A 20,472-nucleotide genomic window follows, 5' to 3' on the forward strand; every position below is an offset into this window, starting at 1 on the left:
GGGGGGGGGAGTCGCATTGTTTTTCTTGCCAATAACTTTTGCGCCGTTTGACGAATCTTCACGAAATGTTCAAAATTGACACTCCATATCGTGAAGATTTGTCGCACGGCACAAAAGTTATTGGTAAACCAAAAATGCTTTTTCTATGGAAACTAGGTCCTTATGACAGACAGTAGGTAATACACACACACACACACACATATATACACTTCTCATTGAATGTTTGCTAGTGGGTAACCCTTCTTATTGAATGTTTGCCAGTGGTCTGCAAACTCGTATTTCACAGAAAAGAAGTCTTAACTGTGAATTATTTCCAATAGTTCACTGTGCTGATCTCACTTGTAGCATATTTAGCTCCCCTATACACGTAAACACATTAAGTGGATGATTAACACAATATTTCTTCTTACTTTCAGTGTTGGTAAAAAACAAATGCTTTCATAATGATAGTGCTGCGGTCAGAGCATTAACAGCACATCTGACAAGCTCACACTTGCAGGCCCATCCTCGATACAATATTATGCAAATGGATCCTCCCCAGTGTGTGAAAATAAAAACTGTAAATACAGAATGCAGAACCGTGTCAGCAAAAACATATTGCGCTTTCCCACACTGCACCTTTTTTTGTTATATAAGGCTTGTTAAACCTGCTCCGTAATGTGCAAGTACTACAAATGAAAAGCACATTTTATAATGTGTTTTAATTTCCTTACAGTGTACTTTCTATGACTTGTAATAGTAAACATTGTTGCATAAAACACATTTTAAAGATGAGTACATTATCCCCAACAAAAACGCACACCTCAAAAAATTGACAGACCTCTGCAGTCTTAAAAAACATTGAATACTATATGGATTAACACTGAAATTATCCAAATCTTGCCAAAAAATTCAAAAATCAGTTTTAAAAATTCGAGTGATATAAAAAATACTTAACAAGTAACATGTTTCATATGGTCCAGATTGCCATCTCGAGGTTTGTGGTTTCTAAACGTTACCAGAGCTTCTCAATGACAATAATGGCCCTTGTTACACAGTTTCCCAGAATGCACTCTGTATATATATTAGTTTTAATAGTAGCCCAGTATGTGCCCCCCTTAAATTCACTTCACTGGATGCACACGTTCAAAATAAGCACCTGCTTCCAAAAATTAAAAACTATATCTTTGAAAATCTGATCTTTAGATTAGGTGACAGGTGCCCTTTGTAGAACAGAACAAAAACCGTGTAACATGACGCAGACCGATCTATTTCTCCCACGAGCTGAACAGTTACATCACCCAAATCTACAGTCTTTTGGCCGTGAATCACCAATCATATTTTAAGCACCCTGCCTGCTTGAATGGGTGTCATCAATTCTCACTGATCACAATGGGACATATCTATTGCTAGCAAACACTTCTGCCTTGGACTTCTAATCATGAATGATGGGTGCATCGTATGTTGTGCAGAAGCTAGTTGAATTTGCCACTTTCTGCCCTTGGTGACAGAATCATGGGACACAATGTGCCATTACCTCTATCGTTAAGACTCCTAGTTAAGGGTTTTGAAGGGCAGATCCAGCCCCTTGCACTGCCTGGCCTACACTTGAAAGCAAGGACCTTGGCACCCCAGGATGCAGCTGGTTAATGGGGTGCAGGCAGGAAGCCTGTTGCTGAGCAGCACCGGAGCCCTGCGGATGGATGAGTCTTCACCCCTCTAGTGTTGAGATGCTGTGACCATGTACCGAACAGTAAAGCTCTTCAGACCTGCAGGGCTGTAGTGATGCGGTGGGTTGGCAAGAGAATTGGCTGTTGGTCTTTGCTAATGGGATTTATAAAGCGCATGCATGCTAGTTAGTATGTTATGCAGTTTTTGTTTAACACAGCCAACTTCTTGGCGCTTATGGTGATTCTTGGATTGCATACTATGGTCCCTAGTTTGGAGGTTTTCCCAGAGAAGGCTACCTTGCCCATGTGCATAGCTACCAAGGTTTCAGATCGCTTATGTGTGACATTTTCATAATTTCAGTGTAATTGAGTGACATTCAAGGACTATGAGTGAGACTCTTCACGACCACGAGTGAGACCCTTTCTCACTAACAGTATGTCACCCACACTTAGGAGTAGCATCGCACAGCCTAAGTTGGGCTCCTGTTGCCCAGTGGGCGGCAGCGAAACAATAAATTAAACCGAGATTCCATGCCTTGGGCAGCCTGCATCTCCCTGGCTAGCAACCAATCAAATGAATGGCATGATCGGACCATGATCAATTGACAGAGTCTGTTCAGGCTCTCTGCCAGGTGGGATGTGAGAGGGGCCCCAGCGGGGATCTTCTCCCTCTACTGTTCTTCAATTAGGCCGCTCTTTTACTGCAGTTTAGACTGACCCGGGTTTTGGCATGTATTTAGAAGCTTTGTTTTGTGGTTGGCCATGCATGTATGCACGTCTGTTTGATACTATGGTTTGAGAAGGGGGTGCTTTTTTACATTAATTAGGCGGGTGTGTGGTTTTGATCTTCAAATCTCTGAAGTTTATTTGGCTTGCATGAGTTTCTGTGACAGCGGGATATTCCACATGATAATATATTTAGATTCCTATTCCTCCAATTGTACACTATCGCCATCTTGTGGTCTTGAAAAACGAGTACATGTTTTTATTGCACTTCAGGACACCTTTCTTTTGCGTGACAGTCTCAGGCATTGTGGTAGAGCGAGAACATTGCTACAAATACATTATTCTACCGTGAGATGAATGGCAGCATGTGGGGTAGGGGTACTGCTCGATCCCCCTGCAGGGGTGGTTATGTTGAGTGGGTGGTTGTGGTGAGCGAGTGGAGATTTGATCTTGTCACTTTCCACCTAACCTGTCTGGGCACGCACAGAGTTGTCTGGTGTCTGGCTGCATAAAGAGGGAAAGAAGAGATTGGGTACTGCAACCTTGCGCCAAAGATTTGTTAGTGCAAGTCTGTCTTCAAAGCACAGAGGCCCCCTGCCTCCCTGTGCCAGTGTCTTCTCCCCCTGGGTGTCACTGTGGCATGGTCCCCATTATCTTACAGTCCCCTCCTCGCAATGCCCTGCCCCACAGTTTTCCCAAGCTGTAGATTCACTGCCCAATGACAGTGTAGTAGCTAGTCTGTCCCAGTGTCCATGCCACCTCTTGCTTGTCAGTCAAAATGCAGTGCCGCTTTCAGTGGGTGCTGTTGCCTGCAGGCAATGTGGAAGTGGGTACCTGTGCAGACTCTAGCTGATGCCACCTGTGAAAGAGCCAATGGATGCACAGGCATTACTGATGCCATCAGGTGAATATGCCAGTGCAGGAGGTGGGATTACCCGCCGGGTGAGGTTCATATTGTGCTTCGGGCGCCTTGGCCTGCTAATCCTGTACACTGGTATTTGTAAATCGGAAACACAGGATAAGTAAAGGCTGACGTGCTGTTATTATTGTTTACCAAGGTAGCTGATCACATAGGCATGTAGGTTCCATTGTAACTACTGATAAGTAATACTGGATCCTATATCATGGTGAATTGTAGCTTGTCAGAGAATTAGTCGAATATCTTGGTGTTGCCCAGCTTGATTGGCTTGTTCAGTTACTTCTCTCCAGGTGTGGTGTTAGTGTTTGCCGCCTGATGCCATACCTCAAGTCTAAATGTATTAATCAAGTTGTGTTTGTTGCAAGTGTGGTGCAGTTTGGGGTTTTCAAACAGGCGGCGCAAAGAGGCAATTTTTAAGGTGCTTTGAAAAAGCACTGACACTGCAAGGAGTGAATATCATGGGAAGCGTGTTACATTAATCAGCTCTTCGGACAAGAAGGGCCTCTCTCTGATTTGTTTTTAGGTTTGGTGTATTCGGTGTTGCTGGCAGGATTCATTCATGCCTTTTGGAGGTTGGTGGGCTGTGGCTTGGGAGGCAGCCAATATTATTTGCGAGTTTTGTTGAAAACGGTCCTTAAGTTATCTTTCCAGGTCTGGGTGATGTCGGTGCCCTCGCTCCTGCGTTCTGCTTTCTACTCGGCATTTCATTCTCTCAATGGATCTGCAGATAAACTCTTGCTATAGTTAATTAATTGTAAATGGCATTAACATTTTTACTAAGCATTTCGTTCCGAACCCCTGCTGATTCTAAGCTCTGAAAATAATAGGTTTCAACCTGCACTGAAAATAATAGGTTTCTTTTTAAATTAACTTGTATATATTCATTTAAATTGCCGAGCTAGTATGACTTGCCAGGAATTCACTGCATTTCATGCTACTAAATTAACCGACATCAGAAGGCTAGAAGGCTATCGGGCCATCTTACCAGGATTGACACTCTTGACCTTCAGATCGCAGCAGTTGTCAACAGGGAGTTTGACTCACTGGCCCATTAAAGAAAAAGTTACTGCCCTGCAAAACTGGTCCCCTTGAAAAAGTGTCTTCTACAGTTTTACATACAACTAGTGCTTAATTTGGAGAAAAAAATGAGTTACCCAAAGTTTTTCCTAGAAGGCCACAGTCAACAGTGCCTATTCCTGCTTCCACCTCTTGCCTCTTTCCTCCACCACCCTACACTTCCCGTCTCTTAATCTCACTCCTGTATGTTTTTTTCCAACCCTGCTTTATCCCGCTCCTGCTGTTTTTCCATCTTCCTCCTTGCTTCTGTCTTTCTGTCTTTTGCTCTGGGTCAAACATGAGGATGAAAAAAAAGGCCTGGTCCCCAAAAGAGTCTCACTATACCAAAAGGACAGAGGGCTACCTTCATCCACCCGCCACAGGTATTAGTGGAATACGATGATTTGCCTGCTCCCTTTCCGATAGGAGACCGCCAGATCAGTAGTGTGGCAGTACAACACCTGACCTACACTTGCGCTTGCCACCAGCAGTGAGGTGGTGGGAGTTGTGCACCTTTTGAGTGACTCCCGGCATGAGGAGTAAAGACCTGTGCCTTTGGGAAGCTCTGTGAGTGGAGCCATAGAGGGTTTGTAATCAGTGCCACACGAGTTTTTGAAGAGCCTTTTTTTTAGATATCTTTGCACCCTATCTGGATGACCATTCAAGCCTGCCTATGGGATCTCTTCACTTCCAGATGGGTACACATTTAGATGATAACCAAAATGGTGGGTGGAACTATAAGAGAGATTACACCATTATTTTAGAGATTGATTTGATATCATTTTATTCCCCTTATTTCTTGGTGTTTGATAACTGCAAAAAAATGTGTGCAGGTTCTCACCACTTGCAACCACTGCCACCTGCACAAATTTAGTTATGTTAACCCTTTCTTGGGGCATTTATCTGAGTACTAACTGCAACCAACTTGATACAGAAGGCACTTCCGGTCGGGAACGTTACTTCCTGTCGGGAAAGGGCTCGGAATAGGGACTACCTTTTAACGACATGAAGAGACCACTGGTATTGCATTTTGAAGGTGAGGTTGTTTTGGCGCCCTATCCTCCCGCAAGGAATAATTTTCGTCATTAAATGGAGAACACCGGTGACGTGGAACCACTGTTCTGGGCCGGTAAACTCTTCATTACTGTGTGAAATCGAAAGACTTAATTTAAATCCGCAGCAGCGGCACGGTAGCTGCTGCTAATTACAATCTGGAAGTGTATGCGCTGGAAAAGGTGAGTAACATTTAAATGAGGCCATGACGGTCGTTTGCTCATGTTTTATGACTTGAAGGTTGCTCACTAGCGTCATCACCAGGTGTTGGTGTGCTGTTCACGCTCCCATCGACGCCTCCCTCGTGTGTTATAAAAGTCATGGCGCCGCATAGGGAGTCACAGCAGGTGTTGTTCACCGGAAGATGCCACGTGATGTGTGTAAAGTACGACGCAGGCCTTTAATATGAACTTTCTAGCGTGTCCGGATCGGGGCGGTGAAAAGTAAAAACGCGCTCAGATTACCCCTTTTGTCCATGAGTCTCAAAATTCTACCAAACACGACTTCCATCCTGTCTACAACCACTTCGCGAGTCACAACACATTACAGCGTACTTGTTTCACAGATATGTGTTGCGACACACGGGTTGTCTATTGTAACTAACGGTGCGTGGTGGTATTGGATGTTGTTGATGTTGACAACAAGAGTGTGCGATTGACCTGATCCAGCTCCCCAGAGCCTCTGCGACCTCAGGTCAATCGCACACTCTTGTTGTCAACATCCAATACCACCACGCACTGTTTGCTTAATCTTCCCAACGGCCCCCAGCGCCTAGAGACCCTTACGGGTGATTGTTCGCGCTTTACAAATGTGGATCAGACTATAGGGTACACGCATAATAATAATAATATAAGAATAAGAATAATAATAAACCACATTTGTAAAGCGCGAACGTAAGGGTCTCTAGGCGCTGGGGGCCTTCAGGAAGATTAAGCAAGCTATTGCCCAGAGTCACATGGTGCTCGGTTTATCTGCCGCTGGGGATCGAACTGTGATCCCCAGATTCAGGCGTCAGTCGCCCTGGCCGCGGCGCCACACCTCTTCCTCACGAGAGAAAGTGTAGTCTGTGTGGCTCTCATTTTAGAACAGAGGGACCTGGCTTCTAATTCCGGCTCCGGCACTAGATTACAAGTCGCAACGGGGAAAAATACTTTATTTCCACGTGTTCTTATAACTTGTCAATCTTTTTAAATGCATCTAATGTAAATACAAAAAAAATACACTATGCTCTCCTGGTTGCATTATCACACTCAAACCGCAACACGAAGCACAGGCAGTAATCTTCATTGTAGCCTCCCCCCAAAATATTGTCAGATACCTTCTCCCTCCTAAGAGTTAGAACGAGTCCCCCGAAACGTTCTCTTTGAGCCTCAAGAACTCCTCCCTCGTGCGTCCCTCCTCCCATCTTTCGCCTCAGGCCACGCACTGGAATCTTGCCCTCACTGCCTTCCTAATGTATGTGTGCACATTTTTGTAAATATGGGCAATGGTCTGCATCTCATCATCCAACAGTCAAATAGTATCAGTTTATGCAACTCAATTCCTCATCGGTAAATGTGTTTACATAGCGTCTTGAAGACATGCACAGCTCTTTACAAGAAGGGCTTCGCGACCCCTATAAATACAGATGACGTCATTGGTTTGTTATGATGATTCAAAGCCATATTGCTCTGTACTGAGTGAGTCCAATGCCAATGTGTTCTTTGTCCTCTCCCTTAGGTGACCGAGTCCTTCAGCACCCGTGAGCTGCCTTCGGTGGTGGTCTCCGTGCCACCCTTCGATGCCATCGTGCAAGATCTTGAGCCGTGCAGAAATTACAGCATCCGTGTCCAGTGTGCCAATGAGATTGGTTCTTCCCCGTTCTCAAACTGGGTTAAGTTCCAGACTCAGAAGTCAGGTATGTGATGCATAGATCGGACTCTAAAATGTGTGTCCTCTGGTCTGTTTTTGTCATGGTTATACCCACTGTGCCATGCCAAAACACTCCAGTAATGCTTACAATAACTGCGTATATTTTACACAATCAATGCATTTGCAAAAATATTGGGTTGTAGATGGGCAGCTGTCCATAACAGCGTTACAAACACTCAAATTTCCTAGTCCTTTGGCGTCACAATTTTGGTAGCAGCGCCTCATTGACGAATAAGCGAGTGATCGCAGTTATTCCCCTGTAGTATACGCTATGAGGTCACCTCCTGTTTGTTTTGATAGCAGTGACACCATTTTATGTTAACTGGCTCGTGAGCTGTGCTGGTTTGCCATTGGCATGGTCTTGTAGTGCTAGGTGTGTGGTTGATTGGTGCCTTCTAGACTGACTTCACCACACCACCACTCAATGTGGTTTTGTGTCGGGTAGGTGGGCGTGCCTGTTCACCTCCATAGTAGAGCATACTTTGGCTGGTATACCAGCGATGTTCAGTTTTTTGTGTACCATAGGATTGACCGGAACTACGTTGGTGATTTCAAAATAAAGCGAATATACCACTTTCTGCAAACAGACAACACACTGAAAGACGTCAAGGAAGAACTTGTAAATAAAGATTTGAAACGCCTTTGAATTATTCTCTCCATCAGTGGTAGAAGTAATGGAAATAGGATCAAGTTTTTTTGTTTATCAGCCCCCACCACATCGAAGCGTGTGCGAGGAAAGCCGGGGGTGGCTTGGTCTCTGATGTTCTCCTTGCCACCCCCTTCCTATTTCACATACGTTCACATGCAAGGGCGGTGTGAATGAGCATGATGGTGCCAGGGCAGCAGCTGTTCCCCAGAAACATCAAAGGTAACTACCTCCTCCAGAGATCTCACCGACCTGACGTAACAGGTGCCAAGACAGTGAAGTGCGGGTTGTGGTGTGTAGTTGCCTATGGTAGTGGACTGGAATTGCTAAAAAGACAGTTAAAAGGAATGCAAATTGACTACTTCTCCATGCTTTTCATCTTCGTTTTGCTCTTTTTACTTTTCCATTTACTTTAGCTCTATACTGTTTTCTTAAGGTATTTTACGTAGTGCAACAATCTTTGGTTGACAGCAAAGAGTTCTTGGGCCATTTTCCTGGGGGTCTATTTGTTCCCTGCAACCTTTCTTCTGTTTCCATTTTTCGGTTCGCTAGCGCCACTATATTAGCTATGGTCTGTTACTTTTATTGTAAGCCAGGTTTGTATTTTTGCTTACCTCTGCTAATCACACAATGTGACATGCTCGCAAAACATGATAGTATGAGCGGATATAACCTCTAATATTTGGTACACAGAAACGTGGAACATGGCGGGACAAGTGGCCACAGATATAAACTAGGGCTAAATGTTGCCAATAACAAGGGACGCTGCAGGATTACTCTGAAAACATCCAGGGCCTCTTATCCTAATCTTTTCTGATAATAGAATTCGTGCAATCCTCTGTTGGTTGAAAAATGAAAGATATACTCTCCCTCCCTTCATTGGTACCCTCGTCTATATCCAAAAAGAGCCGACACATGTTTCGTAGTTGCGCAAGCCACTTTCTCGGTGATTAACGTTCTAAAAGATGTTAAGCAAAGTGTGATAGTTTCTTATCACTTTTCCTTTCCTATACCTTTTATGTATATTGCCCATATGTGTTTTTCCTCACTCAGGGAACTGATGCACCTAATCATAATCCTCTTGTTAAATGAATTTGTCAGATTATTTGTGGTCGCCATGATATAGTGCCTAAAGGGAAGAAGCGTTGCTGGCGAGATGTAAGTATTGGGATTCTATGGGTTTTAGTGGGGTGGGAGACATTCTAGCAGCTGCTCCCTTCGAAGCACATATCTGGTGAAAGGTGGGTGCGGATGACGTTTTACAGTCGTGCAACGGGCCACCCGAGACTTTGCAAACGTGTTGGAGATGACGGTAGTCATTGCTGTTGTGTGTCAGTCGAGGTGAGACGTTAGCATTGCCTGCAGTGTGAGACCACCGGAGAACTCTTCCATGGAGACAGCCTGCCGCTTGTCCTCTCAGCCTCTGTTACCCTGAGACTTTCCTAGAAGTTGAACTTTCAGATCTATGCGAAGTGTATGGATAGCTACTCACTGCTAACATGTTGCCAGATGTCCATTCACCGTCACATATTGGGGGCTGCTCTACTCTGCTGCGCATCACCCATGATAGTGTCTTTGGACCAGGTTGTAGCTTTTCATGTGCAGGTAAATAAGCCCTGGCGTGGCCACAGTCACTACATACAGACCCAAGAGAATGGAAACTGTGCACAAATGTGAAACTGGTTGCGCAGTCTGGATTGGGCTCACTCCTGCGGTAATGCAAGACCAGTCAATTCCACACTCCGTCTTCCCTCCATGTTTTTGCCGGAAGTGAAATTCCTATTCTTGTTCTCATTCCCTTAGCCCCAAACAAGATGTTTTCTTTGCCCGCGAGTTTCCTTCTTGTCAATAACGAATGTAGGCACCTATATCGAAGGGTAGTCTTTCCTTGCTATTAATGACTGAACTAGCCTGTTAGATCTAAGGATAGTCCTTCCTAACTGCCAATAACTACCCTAGCCTGCTATATCCAATGGTATTCTTTCCTTACTGTCAAAGACTGGCCAAGCCTGCTACATGCAGTCCTTTGTTACTTTCAGTGATTGACCTAGCCTGCTACATGCAGTCCTTTGTTACTTTCAGTGATTGACCTAGCCTGCTACATGCAGTCCTTTGTTACTTTCAGTGATTGACCTAGCCTGCTACATGCAGTCCTTTGTTACTTTCAGTGATTGACCAAGCCTGCTACATGCAGTCCTTTGTTACTTTCAGTGATTGACCTAGCCTGCTACATGCAGTCCTTTGTTACTTTCAGTGATTGACCTAGCCTGCTACATGCAGTCCTTTGTTACTTTCAGTGATTGACCTAGCCTGCTACATGCAGTCCTTTGTTACTTTCAGTGATTGACCTAGCCTGTTGTGCCTTTTTTATTTTGACAAAGTACCAATATAAGGAAGCCAAAATACAAAAGCCTTGTTCTATAGTACACTTTCTATTTAATTTTAATTGTCATATACGATCAGAGAGGAGGAGGTGGAAGAAAGGCTCTTATCCACTTGAACAACGTTTGCAGTCCCTTCCAACGCGCTCTAGGTGTAGGGAAAGGCACTTTGTTGGCACTGTGGGTGAAACGAAAACCACACTGTAGGCCGGGATGGGCTCAGTGGACTTCTGGTAGTCTGTGACTTGCACAGGCTTGTAGTCGAATATCAGAGGCGTTGGCATTCTCTAGAGGCGTTAGCATTTTCTGGTGGCATTTCAATCAAGTTTAAGTTTTCTGGGAACTTCTTAGGCTAGCCCAGAATGGCATTGGCACGCTACCACCATGAATGTTTTTTTTTGACTAATTGACTTTCTCTGAATTTTCAAGCTCTTCCAAAGAAGCTCGTAATATGTCTGACCATTGCATTTAAATGCACACCCCTGACTTCTGTTCCGATCTGCAGTTTGAAACCTGGTGACGCAACCTCAGTTTTCTCTCCTCCCGAGGTTGGTATCTTGATCGGTATTCTGGGTAATGGTAGCACATAGCCACAGCGCACTGAAGCGGTGAAAGCAGTGCTTACTTTGTAAAAAAAAAAAAAAAAGAATTAAGTGCCAGGGCTCTCGTCAGGAGGCCACTGCAGCTTGCACCACACATTGCCGCTGCCAAGGATAGTAACAACACAGCTACTAACCATCACACTACTACAAGTGTGACAATTCAGACTATTTCAGGCCCCACCGCTATACGAATGACTTGGGCGGCATGTAATAGTCATTGTAATGTATAGACAATTAATAATTAAATGTTGTTGTGGTCATCTCTAAATTAGCAGACTGCGCCCCCTTGTGGCAAACTGTTAACAAGCACTGGTGTTGACAGTTAAGTGCTGGTGCAGAGCACCGGAAACCACAAGCTCAAATTAAGCACTCGGTAAAAGGCTAAAGTATCGCATGGTGTTTCAAACTTCAGAAGTGAACAACAGCTTGTGATTTGAGCGCCAAGAAGCGACTCCCTGTGTTGTGTGCTATATAAATGCACAATATTACTGTAATTACCCTTCCCAGGCCTCCTACTTATGCCAGTCTCAGGGTGAAGGTTATTTGTAAAACTGGAGCTGTGAGAAGGGGGAATTGGGAGTGCTATTCTTTAAAGAAACAAAAGATACACTGCTCAGAGACGAACAACAAAGATGTTTTAAGAAGTGAGTGGGTGAAAAAACAGAGGCCCTAAAAGGGCGCTTCTTTGTTCTCCAGAAGCAGTGACAACAGGTTGCGTAAAGTCAGTGGGGGTGTAGAATCGTTACTCTCAACGTCTTGCACAAACCGTGATGTACATCCACCCAGAGAATAGGGCATTAGACCAACACACCATATGCACAATGCATCATATTCCGGACAAACGGGTATATTTTAACGATGCTATGATGCGCCCAACCCACATTTACAGGCAGGCATAGTCACCGCTGGCAAACTCTACTCAAGAAATGCTCATTGTCCACAAACTAAAGCAAGCATTGGCAAAGGTCAAGCTGTTGCAGGTTGGTGTAATGGTTACATTTGGTTTTATTTTTATTTTAAGTATATGGCCCAAAAATAAAAAGATGATGAAAAAAAGAACCCACCCTGCCACCTAACTGAGGTTGTGCTAAGCGTGCAATAATAAATGTATACATAAAACTAAATGAACTATTGCATATACATTCAATAGAACAGTAGGGATGTTTTCAGGGAGGCAGATATAGAAACCCTTTTTAGTTATAATGCACGTCGCAAGAAAGAATGATTCTTTTTGGTGTAAAGAAAAGTTACTATTATCTTTGAACTACTGTAACCTGAAGCCGTAATTAAAACATGCATATATGACTTAAAAAAGGATTTGGAATGTAAAAAAAAAAAAAAAAAGCAGTGGCAATATAAAGTATTGGCCCACTAGCCCTGGCACTAAAGTGTACACATTTTTGGGCGGGTAGGTAAATGTCACGAGGCAAGATGCAGTTCTCATGATGCACAAGAGCCAGTGGCTGAAGTGAGCTGGCCCACTGCCTTATGGTGGCACCAGCAAAATGTGAATGACAGTCGAACAAAACAATAGATGAAAAGGGCTGACCCAAGGCTCTTCTGTGTATGTATTTATCTTTTTGCTATGTTTTTTTCCATTGCATAAGGCTGTAAAGGTAGGTAGTACGGTCTTTGTCAGACCTAAAAAAGTGCACCCGTCCTGACCCTGTATTGGACCCATGAGTATTGGCAGATAATTGACTGACGGGTTTCATGTTCGATGATATGGATGATCAATGCAGTAAAGTTGCCCCATTGCAAGATCAGCAAATCATACCAGGTTGAAATGGCTTGCAGGAAGTTATAAAGCAGGACATGCCAGCCAGCTAGTGGGAAAGGAGGAGCAGCTACAGACCACAGGGTGAACACAGAGTAGTGTCCAGCGGTGAACTGACCATTAACTTTAATAGGTCAAGGCCTGGACATATAACTGTACCAAAGCTCCCAGGGATCCCCACCTTCTACTCTGGGCCTGATCACAGCCTCTCCCTTCTCCAGCAGTAATCCTTCGCTGAGATGATACAGTACATCTCTGGAGGTGGGCGCGCCACACCTTTCCTAGGGAGAGCTGAGAAGGCCATAGGTAGGGGTGTGGGTTTGCCATCAAAGCGGCCTAGCCACAAAAAAACACATCTTGCGGGTTGTGCATCAGATCAGAATATTAAAAAAGGTTAAATATGTTTGCAATAATTTATATTTCTTATAGTTGTATGTTTCATTTGAGTACATTAGATTATATTGCTCTATTGAATGACAGAAATGAAAATGCATAATTACTAAACATGAACTTGCAAGGATCAAAGCAGGCCCAGTTCCTGGATTTGGGACATTGGAGGGCCATTAAGAAGAATGGGTGGGCCATAAAGATGAGTTTGGTTGTCCTTGGTCTTCCAGGTATCTGAGAGCTCGGTCTGGGCATGCTGGAGGGTCTTGTATGGGTGTGAGCTCCATACTATACCTGCTGCCAGGTTCTGTCTACTAGTTTTAAATGTGTATTTCTAGAGTTTAAAAACCTACGGCTTCTCACCTCACCCTCCTTTTTCTCTCTCACCCTCCTCTTTCCTGACTTCACCTTCCTTTCTCTGAACTTCACCCTGCTGTCTCACTCACCTCACCTTCTACTTCATCCCACCTCACTTTCTTTTCTCTTACCTCATTCTACTCTATCTTCACATTATCCTCCTGTTTGCCTGCTGTGCCCTTCTCTTTCTTCACTTCACCTTAGATTTCTCTCACCTCAAACTCCTCTCCTTCTGCGTTATCTTACTTTTACTCTCTCCTGACCTCGCCATCCTCTCACAGTGAGTCCACTTACTTTCACTCCACCCCTCTATTTCCACCCACCCCTCTATTTCCACCCACCCTTCTATTTCCACCCACCCTTCTCTCTCCACCTCACCCTTCTCTCTCCACCTCACCCTTCTCTCTCCACCTCACCATTCTCTCTCCACCTCACCATTCTCTCTTTTCCTTACCCTCCCTGTGTTCTTTGGCCTCCTCGTTCTCTTCCTCGCCTTCCTGTCGTTCCAACTCCCCCTTCTTCTCTCCCCCTCACCATCCTCCTTTTTTTACATGATCCCCCCCACCTGCATTAGTCTCCTCCTTTTTACCCTCCCACCTCTCTGCTTCACCATCCCCTCTCTTCACCTACCCATCTCATTCTCCACCACACCCGGACTCTCCACCTCATCCTCTTCTGTCAGCTTCACCTTCACTACTGCTGCCTATGGGTAATGACTATGTATATGTAAAGGAGTGTGGGGTGTGCATTTGGTTGTGTGGGTGTAATGGGTCCTTGCACTTCCGTCCCTGGATCTGTTCTTCTGGATCTGTGTTGCTCTCCACATTCTAAACAGTGTCAGCTCTAAGGCTCGGAATATATATCGCATATTCCTGAGCACACATGAGATCTACAAAGACCTGGGGTTATGCGCGTTTTAAATAAATCAACTGGGTTAAAGATTGGAAGAGCAATCAAAGGTGGCAATGTGAGCAACAAAACCAAACCATACATCAAATGTGGGCCAATTTCTACTCTTTTCTGTCCACTGCGCCAAGAGTACATTTTCAGAGGTTGACGACTGGACTTGTAATTTGAAGGCTAGTTCTTCAACCCCTATTATGCTGTCGGCCTTTTGAGCAGAATATATCTTAAAGGGAACAAAAAGGGTACATACAGGTTATGAGAATGCCTCAAATTTTAACTGTCACTCCTAAATAGTGACAAGCATGCTTCCTCTTCTTTCTCATTCTCCTGTCTCCCACCAGTCTCTCCCATTCCCTCCACCCTCTCTTTACCCATCACCCTCCCTGTCCATCAATCTCTCCTCCTTCTTGTTCTTCCACTATCATCCAGTCACTTCACACTCCTTCTGTTACTTCTCCCCCTCCACTTTTCGTTTGAGCATGACCCTCTTATGTGACCATCTTCCTTTCTCATAACCCCCCCCATCCTTCACAAGCATCAGCCTCCACCTTCACCCTTCTGTATTCCTCTCTCTGCTCACCTCTTATCACCCCCAACTCAGTACATGTTTGCCCATCCCCCACCTTCATCACTCATTTTGCTCATCAATACCATGTTCCATCCATCCTACTTCCTATGATTCTTTTTCATCCTCCTTCCTCCACCTCTCACACCATCTTCTTCACCTTCTCTACTTTATAGCACTCACAACCCCCTACTCCACACTGATCCACCTTCTGTCATGTATTTCTTCTCTTCCCATTTTAATGGATTATTTACTTTTCTTTTATCCACCTGTTTCCTTGCCATACTTTTGTCTTATCCTTCCTTTTCTTTTTTTCTTACTCGTCTTGTCTATCCTCCGGCTGTCCTCTAATCGGCCTCCATCATTCATTGCTTTACTGCAGACAAGTCCATAATGGCGTCAGGGCAATTCCAAGATGGCTAAAGTCTTCAGCCCCATTAAACTTGGGCTCTGATAGCTGAGGATGTGTAGGGGAGTGTGCTATGGAAATTACTAGTGTCCTCCCACATCTAACACTAAACTCCAGCTTGAAAGCAACCCTGGACCCACAACAAAAAATGAGACAGAAGTCTGGTAAGACAAAGCAGGGCCCTTCAGCAAACCGACAGAGGATACACAAGAACTGTGATTTGATCCTGTTTGATTCCTTTGAAGGGCACAACTGGTTTCCATGTACCTCAGTATATTATCTCATCAGTTTAGGACTCGCGGAGTAACAGTGGCACTAAAATTGGGGCCACTGGAACACTGCAACGGGGGGAGGAACAAATGCATCAGGATTGATTAAATTATGAGGCATAATGCACAGTATTATTACTTTATTAGTTTGTCAATTGTTTACTCATGTTAACACGGTCTGGAAAATAGTTTCATCTCAATAGTATCAGTTCAAAACTCAACTACAACAATAAGCAGTTGAAAGGTGACCAGTAAACCTTTGCAAAGAGCCTTCCACTGTACCTCAATATGTCACTCTGTTTTTAATAACTTAAAATCCGTTTATTATGACGTTGTTAAAATCTGCAAATGATGCAGAAGAGGATGGATTTCATTGCAAATGTGAAAAATGAATAATAATTACTCAGAAAATGCTGTGTCTGCAGAATCACATAATTCCAGTGGCCCTGACTATAATACATTTCTGAAGTAAACAAGAAAGAGTCTGCTGTACCTAAAGTTTTTTAAGTAACGCATCTAAGTCAGTTTTTAGAGAAAAAACCACTCTATCTAGACCAAGCTTATAAATTGTGCTACAAATCAAAATGTGATATTTATACTTTTTTTATTTTCAAATTAATTGAAAGAAACTTGCTTTTTAAATGCACAAATCATAAATCACAGAGACAATTCAACAAATAAAGGACATGATGGACCTATGAACAATGATACCCATGGAAAATCTAAGATATAAGTTATTCAAGCACTCTCATTCATACTTAAATCCATTCACACCATAACAACATATAACGCATACATCCTAAAATCTGGAAAGTGAACAATTCAGAGGCCCAACATTGTAGGCGTGTCTTTTTTAGCGTGAAACACACAAGGGTATCCCAAAGGGGAAAAAGGGAAAACAAAGGGTTATTCTTTTAAGATTTTATGGTCTTAATGGATCTGTGTGACGAACAAATCCGTTCGAGACGGCTCTTTAGTTCACGGAGCTAGGTCTCTACGGTGGCCCAGGGCTGCAAATCTTGAGAAGTTCATTAGAGAAAGGTAACAATAAAAAAATTACAATTGCATGCCCTGGGTTCATCTCTGGAAGGGTTTGCTTGTAAACGTGGGAGATGGGCATATGTTTAGCAAGAATACAATTGTCCCTGCTGTAGTAACTCCTGGACTGCACTTTTCAGGCAAGGTGTACTGGAACAAACTGTAGTCTATGGGCAACTTGGCAGGTCTTGAAAATAACATAAAATCAAATCCAGTAAGTTTGGAATTTAAAGTGAACCCAACTTAGATTGAATCTAAAAGTGTGGTAACCCAAGTGTTCGGAGGAGCGAGTAACCAGTCAGCCGATGCTTCTCACTTACCTCTCGTGAACACCGCTGCCATTACACACAGCTCCAGCCTCAGCCACAAAGAGAGCAGGCTGGTGTGACACTGATCCATCAGGGGAAATCTACTCTGGTTTCTTTCCTCAGGGCTGCACCGATGTACAGAGAACTCTCTGCATGCAACTGTTCAATCCACTCCCGAGGGCGGGGGAGATGTGGTGCTCAGTGTTTGCCTGCCGGGTTAGTCGGTGGCATAGGGAGTACTAAGGAGAAACCCTCCGACTTCTGAACACAGCACAGGTCCGTGGTGTAGCGCTATGCTGTTACATTAACGTTATAACGTAAAGGATGAGTAACACTAACAGAATTAATTGCCGCTGACATGAAGCGTGCGCTGCGCTGAGCCAGGGAAACAAAATACGAATTAAGTGCTCGTTCAAATGTTAAAAAAAAAAAAAGTCCTGCTGCAATGCACCATGGGAGTTAACAATTGTGAAAAAGGTGGGACAAACATGAAACATTAACCACTTGGGAGCAACGTTCTTTAAAGCACACTAGCATAAGCCAATCAAAAGCTGTGGGCGGGCTGTAAGCCCACAGAGTGAATACAGCATGTCTAGATATAGCGAATGCTTGCTGCCTAGGCTCAATCTAAAAAAATTAACCATCAACCCAGGTGAAGAGAAAAGGCAAAGAGAGTGATAAACTCAACATAAAGATAACAATGTTTATTTGTAAAGTGCACGTTCACCCCATCAGGCATCTTGGCACTGAAATAACAGATGTTTATTAACACAGCTGCAAAGCAGTAGCTGGGTGGCCACAGAGCAGGTATGTGTTGCACGGAACAGGAGTGGGGTAGGCTCAGCATGTGGAAGGTTAGCGCAGACTGAAAGCGGCAACAGGTCAAGTACTAGAGAGCGGTGAGTATAAAGTGTGTGTGTGATAGACTTGAGCAGGAGTGGAGAGAGGTGGGAATGGGCATGAAGCAGCGCAGGCATGCCCTCAGCCCTAAAGGATGGGTCGCTGGTTGTTTTTCAAGTGCTCCAACAAGCCTGAAAGCCCATGATATAGAAAACAATAAATAACAAATAGACTAGTAAGAAGGTGTTAAAATGCAGGAGTTGGGCATCCATAGATATGGAGTGGGTGGTCACAAGACTAGAGGGGAGGGCAGATTGGGACAGGTAGCCTTTTTATAACCACAATGGGGTGGTGCATGAATAGTACAGAAGATGAGCATGCAAAGAGAAGCAGTGCAGAGCTGGGCATGGTAGTTTACAACCCAAGACTGAGGTGAGGAAGTATGTACACTGAGCAGCAGTAGTGTGGGTACAGTCCTGAATTTGCTGCGATTGCAGAGCAAGTGTGGTGTTGGCACAGAGAACTAGCTAGTCATGAAAGAAGCATGAGCGAGACAAGCACATAAAAATGTAGTGGGCATGCAGTAGAACCAGTAGCAGGAATAGAGAAGCAGCAGTGTGGGCAGGTCCAAGGCACATGGCAGCCACACCCATGTAAACAACGTGGAGAATAAAGCAGGCACAGGGGTGGGTGCACAGAAGAAGAGTAGGGCAGCCAAAGAGTAAGAATAGGGCAATGTCTGGGCAAATAATGCAGGAGCGTAGTGGGCAGGCTAGGTAAGTATGGAGTGGGGCGAGGGCAGCCACTGTGAAGGGCGATGAAAGCACAGCAGGGGACAGGGTGGGTTGGATACAGACTGGAACCAGCAACCTTGGAGTCTGAACGTGATGTGCACAGTGTAGAGCAGGGTGGGCACAGATTGAAACTGACAGTGAAGCCTGATCAGGGTGGGCACAGACTGTTCTTGCAGCAAGCCTAGAAGAGAAATTGGGTGGGCACAGGGAGAATTGGGCCATGCAAAACAGACAGGGAAGATGCACAGTCATGCGTTGGCATAAGCTAAAAGAAGTAGCATGGGCACGTCGCGGGTGGCCACAGAATGGAACATTCAGCCTACATAGGTTTAGGAGCAATATAGGCATAGAGCAGGAGTATGCAAAATGAAGCAGGCACAGAGCATGTGCCTGCCAGGCACACATGGAAAATGTAGGCCTAAAGTGCAAACTAGTTCAGCACAAAGCATGCATTGGCTGGGCGGTGCTGCCAGTGCCTAGAGCAAATTACCCTTCTCTTGGCTGCCTTTTGAGACATACAGCAGGATGAGCTGTTCCTCTGCACTTTTTGCATTAGAAGACCCCCCCCCCTCCCCCCCCCCCGAATAAATGGGCCTATGATTAAAGATGTTCATGCTGGGATTGATACACATCCCCATAACTTTTGAGAAGCAGGTCACTTGCAGGGCCCCAGGCAGTTACATGCAGCTGTGAGATTTGATATTTTGTGTGTCTCTCTTAAAAAGTCACTGAACTAAATATGAACTGAAATTATCACAACATTTTCACAGTCCCTTTTGTTCTGCCAGCAGGTAGTCTATCCAAAGGGTCATACGCCAGTAACGTAAGTGAAGTTGAGACGAACCAGATGCTGCCTCTACTGATTTCTGGCTACAGCATTTTCAAAGGCCTAAGACCAAATTGCGACCATTTCCTTGCATAAACCCATCTGGTCTTTGCTTTTGGGAAATGTTATTTACCTTGCCACATATTTGTGCAGTTTGACATAATATTAGCCTGTTGGCAATAACTGGTTTGAAGATGTGGGCAGAACATTGCAGTTCGAAAGGTGACCAGCGCCTTTGAGAGCATATAACTCCTGAGCTTGCACAATAGTTTCTGGCTCCTCACAGAATCCAGTTAAAGGCCTAATGCATTATCTGTATAATGTAAATACTAAGCCATTTTTATAAGAACCAAAGATTACCCATCATTCGCCCTCCTATACGTTGAACTATTGGTATAGAGAATTGCTGAGGATCCTGTGTACCTGTAGGGTTGGGCGAAAAAGTGTAAACGCTTTCGAACCTGGAGGCCAGCTCTTATCCACTCTGAGATCACTCTTGATGTTATCTGTCACGTTAGCCGCTTTTTAGGTCTCGCCTGACCCAGCGCATGCCCTGGTCTGGCGAGACTTATTGAGAGGGCTCCAAAAAGTGCTGCCAGCCTAGAGCTACAGTGCATGTGCGCGGGCACGCGTGCCGCACTTGACCGTGATTACATTCGCTGCCGCACGGCCGCTTTGATGTTTGATCGTGATCACTTTCGCGGCCCCACGGCCGCTTGGCATAGCCAATAGGTCTCGCTTTTGGGACCTTATAAGTATTTAGTTATGCAACTGTTGCATGGCTAAACACTTATAAGGTCCCAAAGGCGAGACCTATTGGCTATGCCAATGCTTGTTTACTCTGAGAAACAGCACAGTAGCCCTATGTGATGTTTAAATCTGTGGTGGGGATCATTTAAAGAACTTTATTGAAATTAAGATGTGGGTGTTTCAACAATAATTTATGAGAAAAATCTTGAAAAAAACAGTAAATATCAAAGAAGTATTTACCTTAGTTTGAATGTAGGCCAGATTAAGAAGAAATCTTTAGGTCAGCATATTTAATACAGAATA

The 20,472-nt window shown here is 44.4% G+C and overlaps 1 protein-coding gene across 1 annotated transcript in view; it reads left to right on the forward strand.

Moving 5' to 3' along the window:
• The window catches only part of TYRO3 (TYRO3 protein tyrosine kinase), a 386,178-nt gene that overhangs the window by 236,460 nt on the left and 129,246 nt on the right, over nt 1–20,472 (forward strand). The window contains exon 7 of the mRNA XM_085627071.1: nt 7,123–7,300. Coding sequence (XP_085483197.1) covers nt 7,123–7,300 — 178 coding nt within the window. The remainder of the gene's footprint in view (nt 1–7,122; nt 7,301–20,472) is intronic.

The sequence above is a fragment of the Triturus cristatus genome, chromosome 9 (genome assembly GCF_964204655.1).
Source record: "Triturus cristatus chromosome 9, aTriCri1.1, whole genome shotgun sequence".
NCBI lineage: Eukaryota > Metazoa > Chordata > Amphibia > Caudata > Salamandridae > Triturus > Triturus cristatus.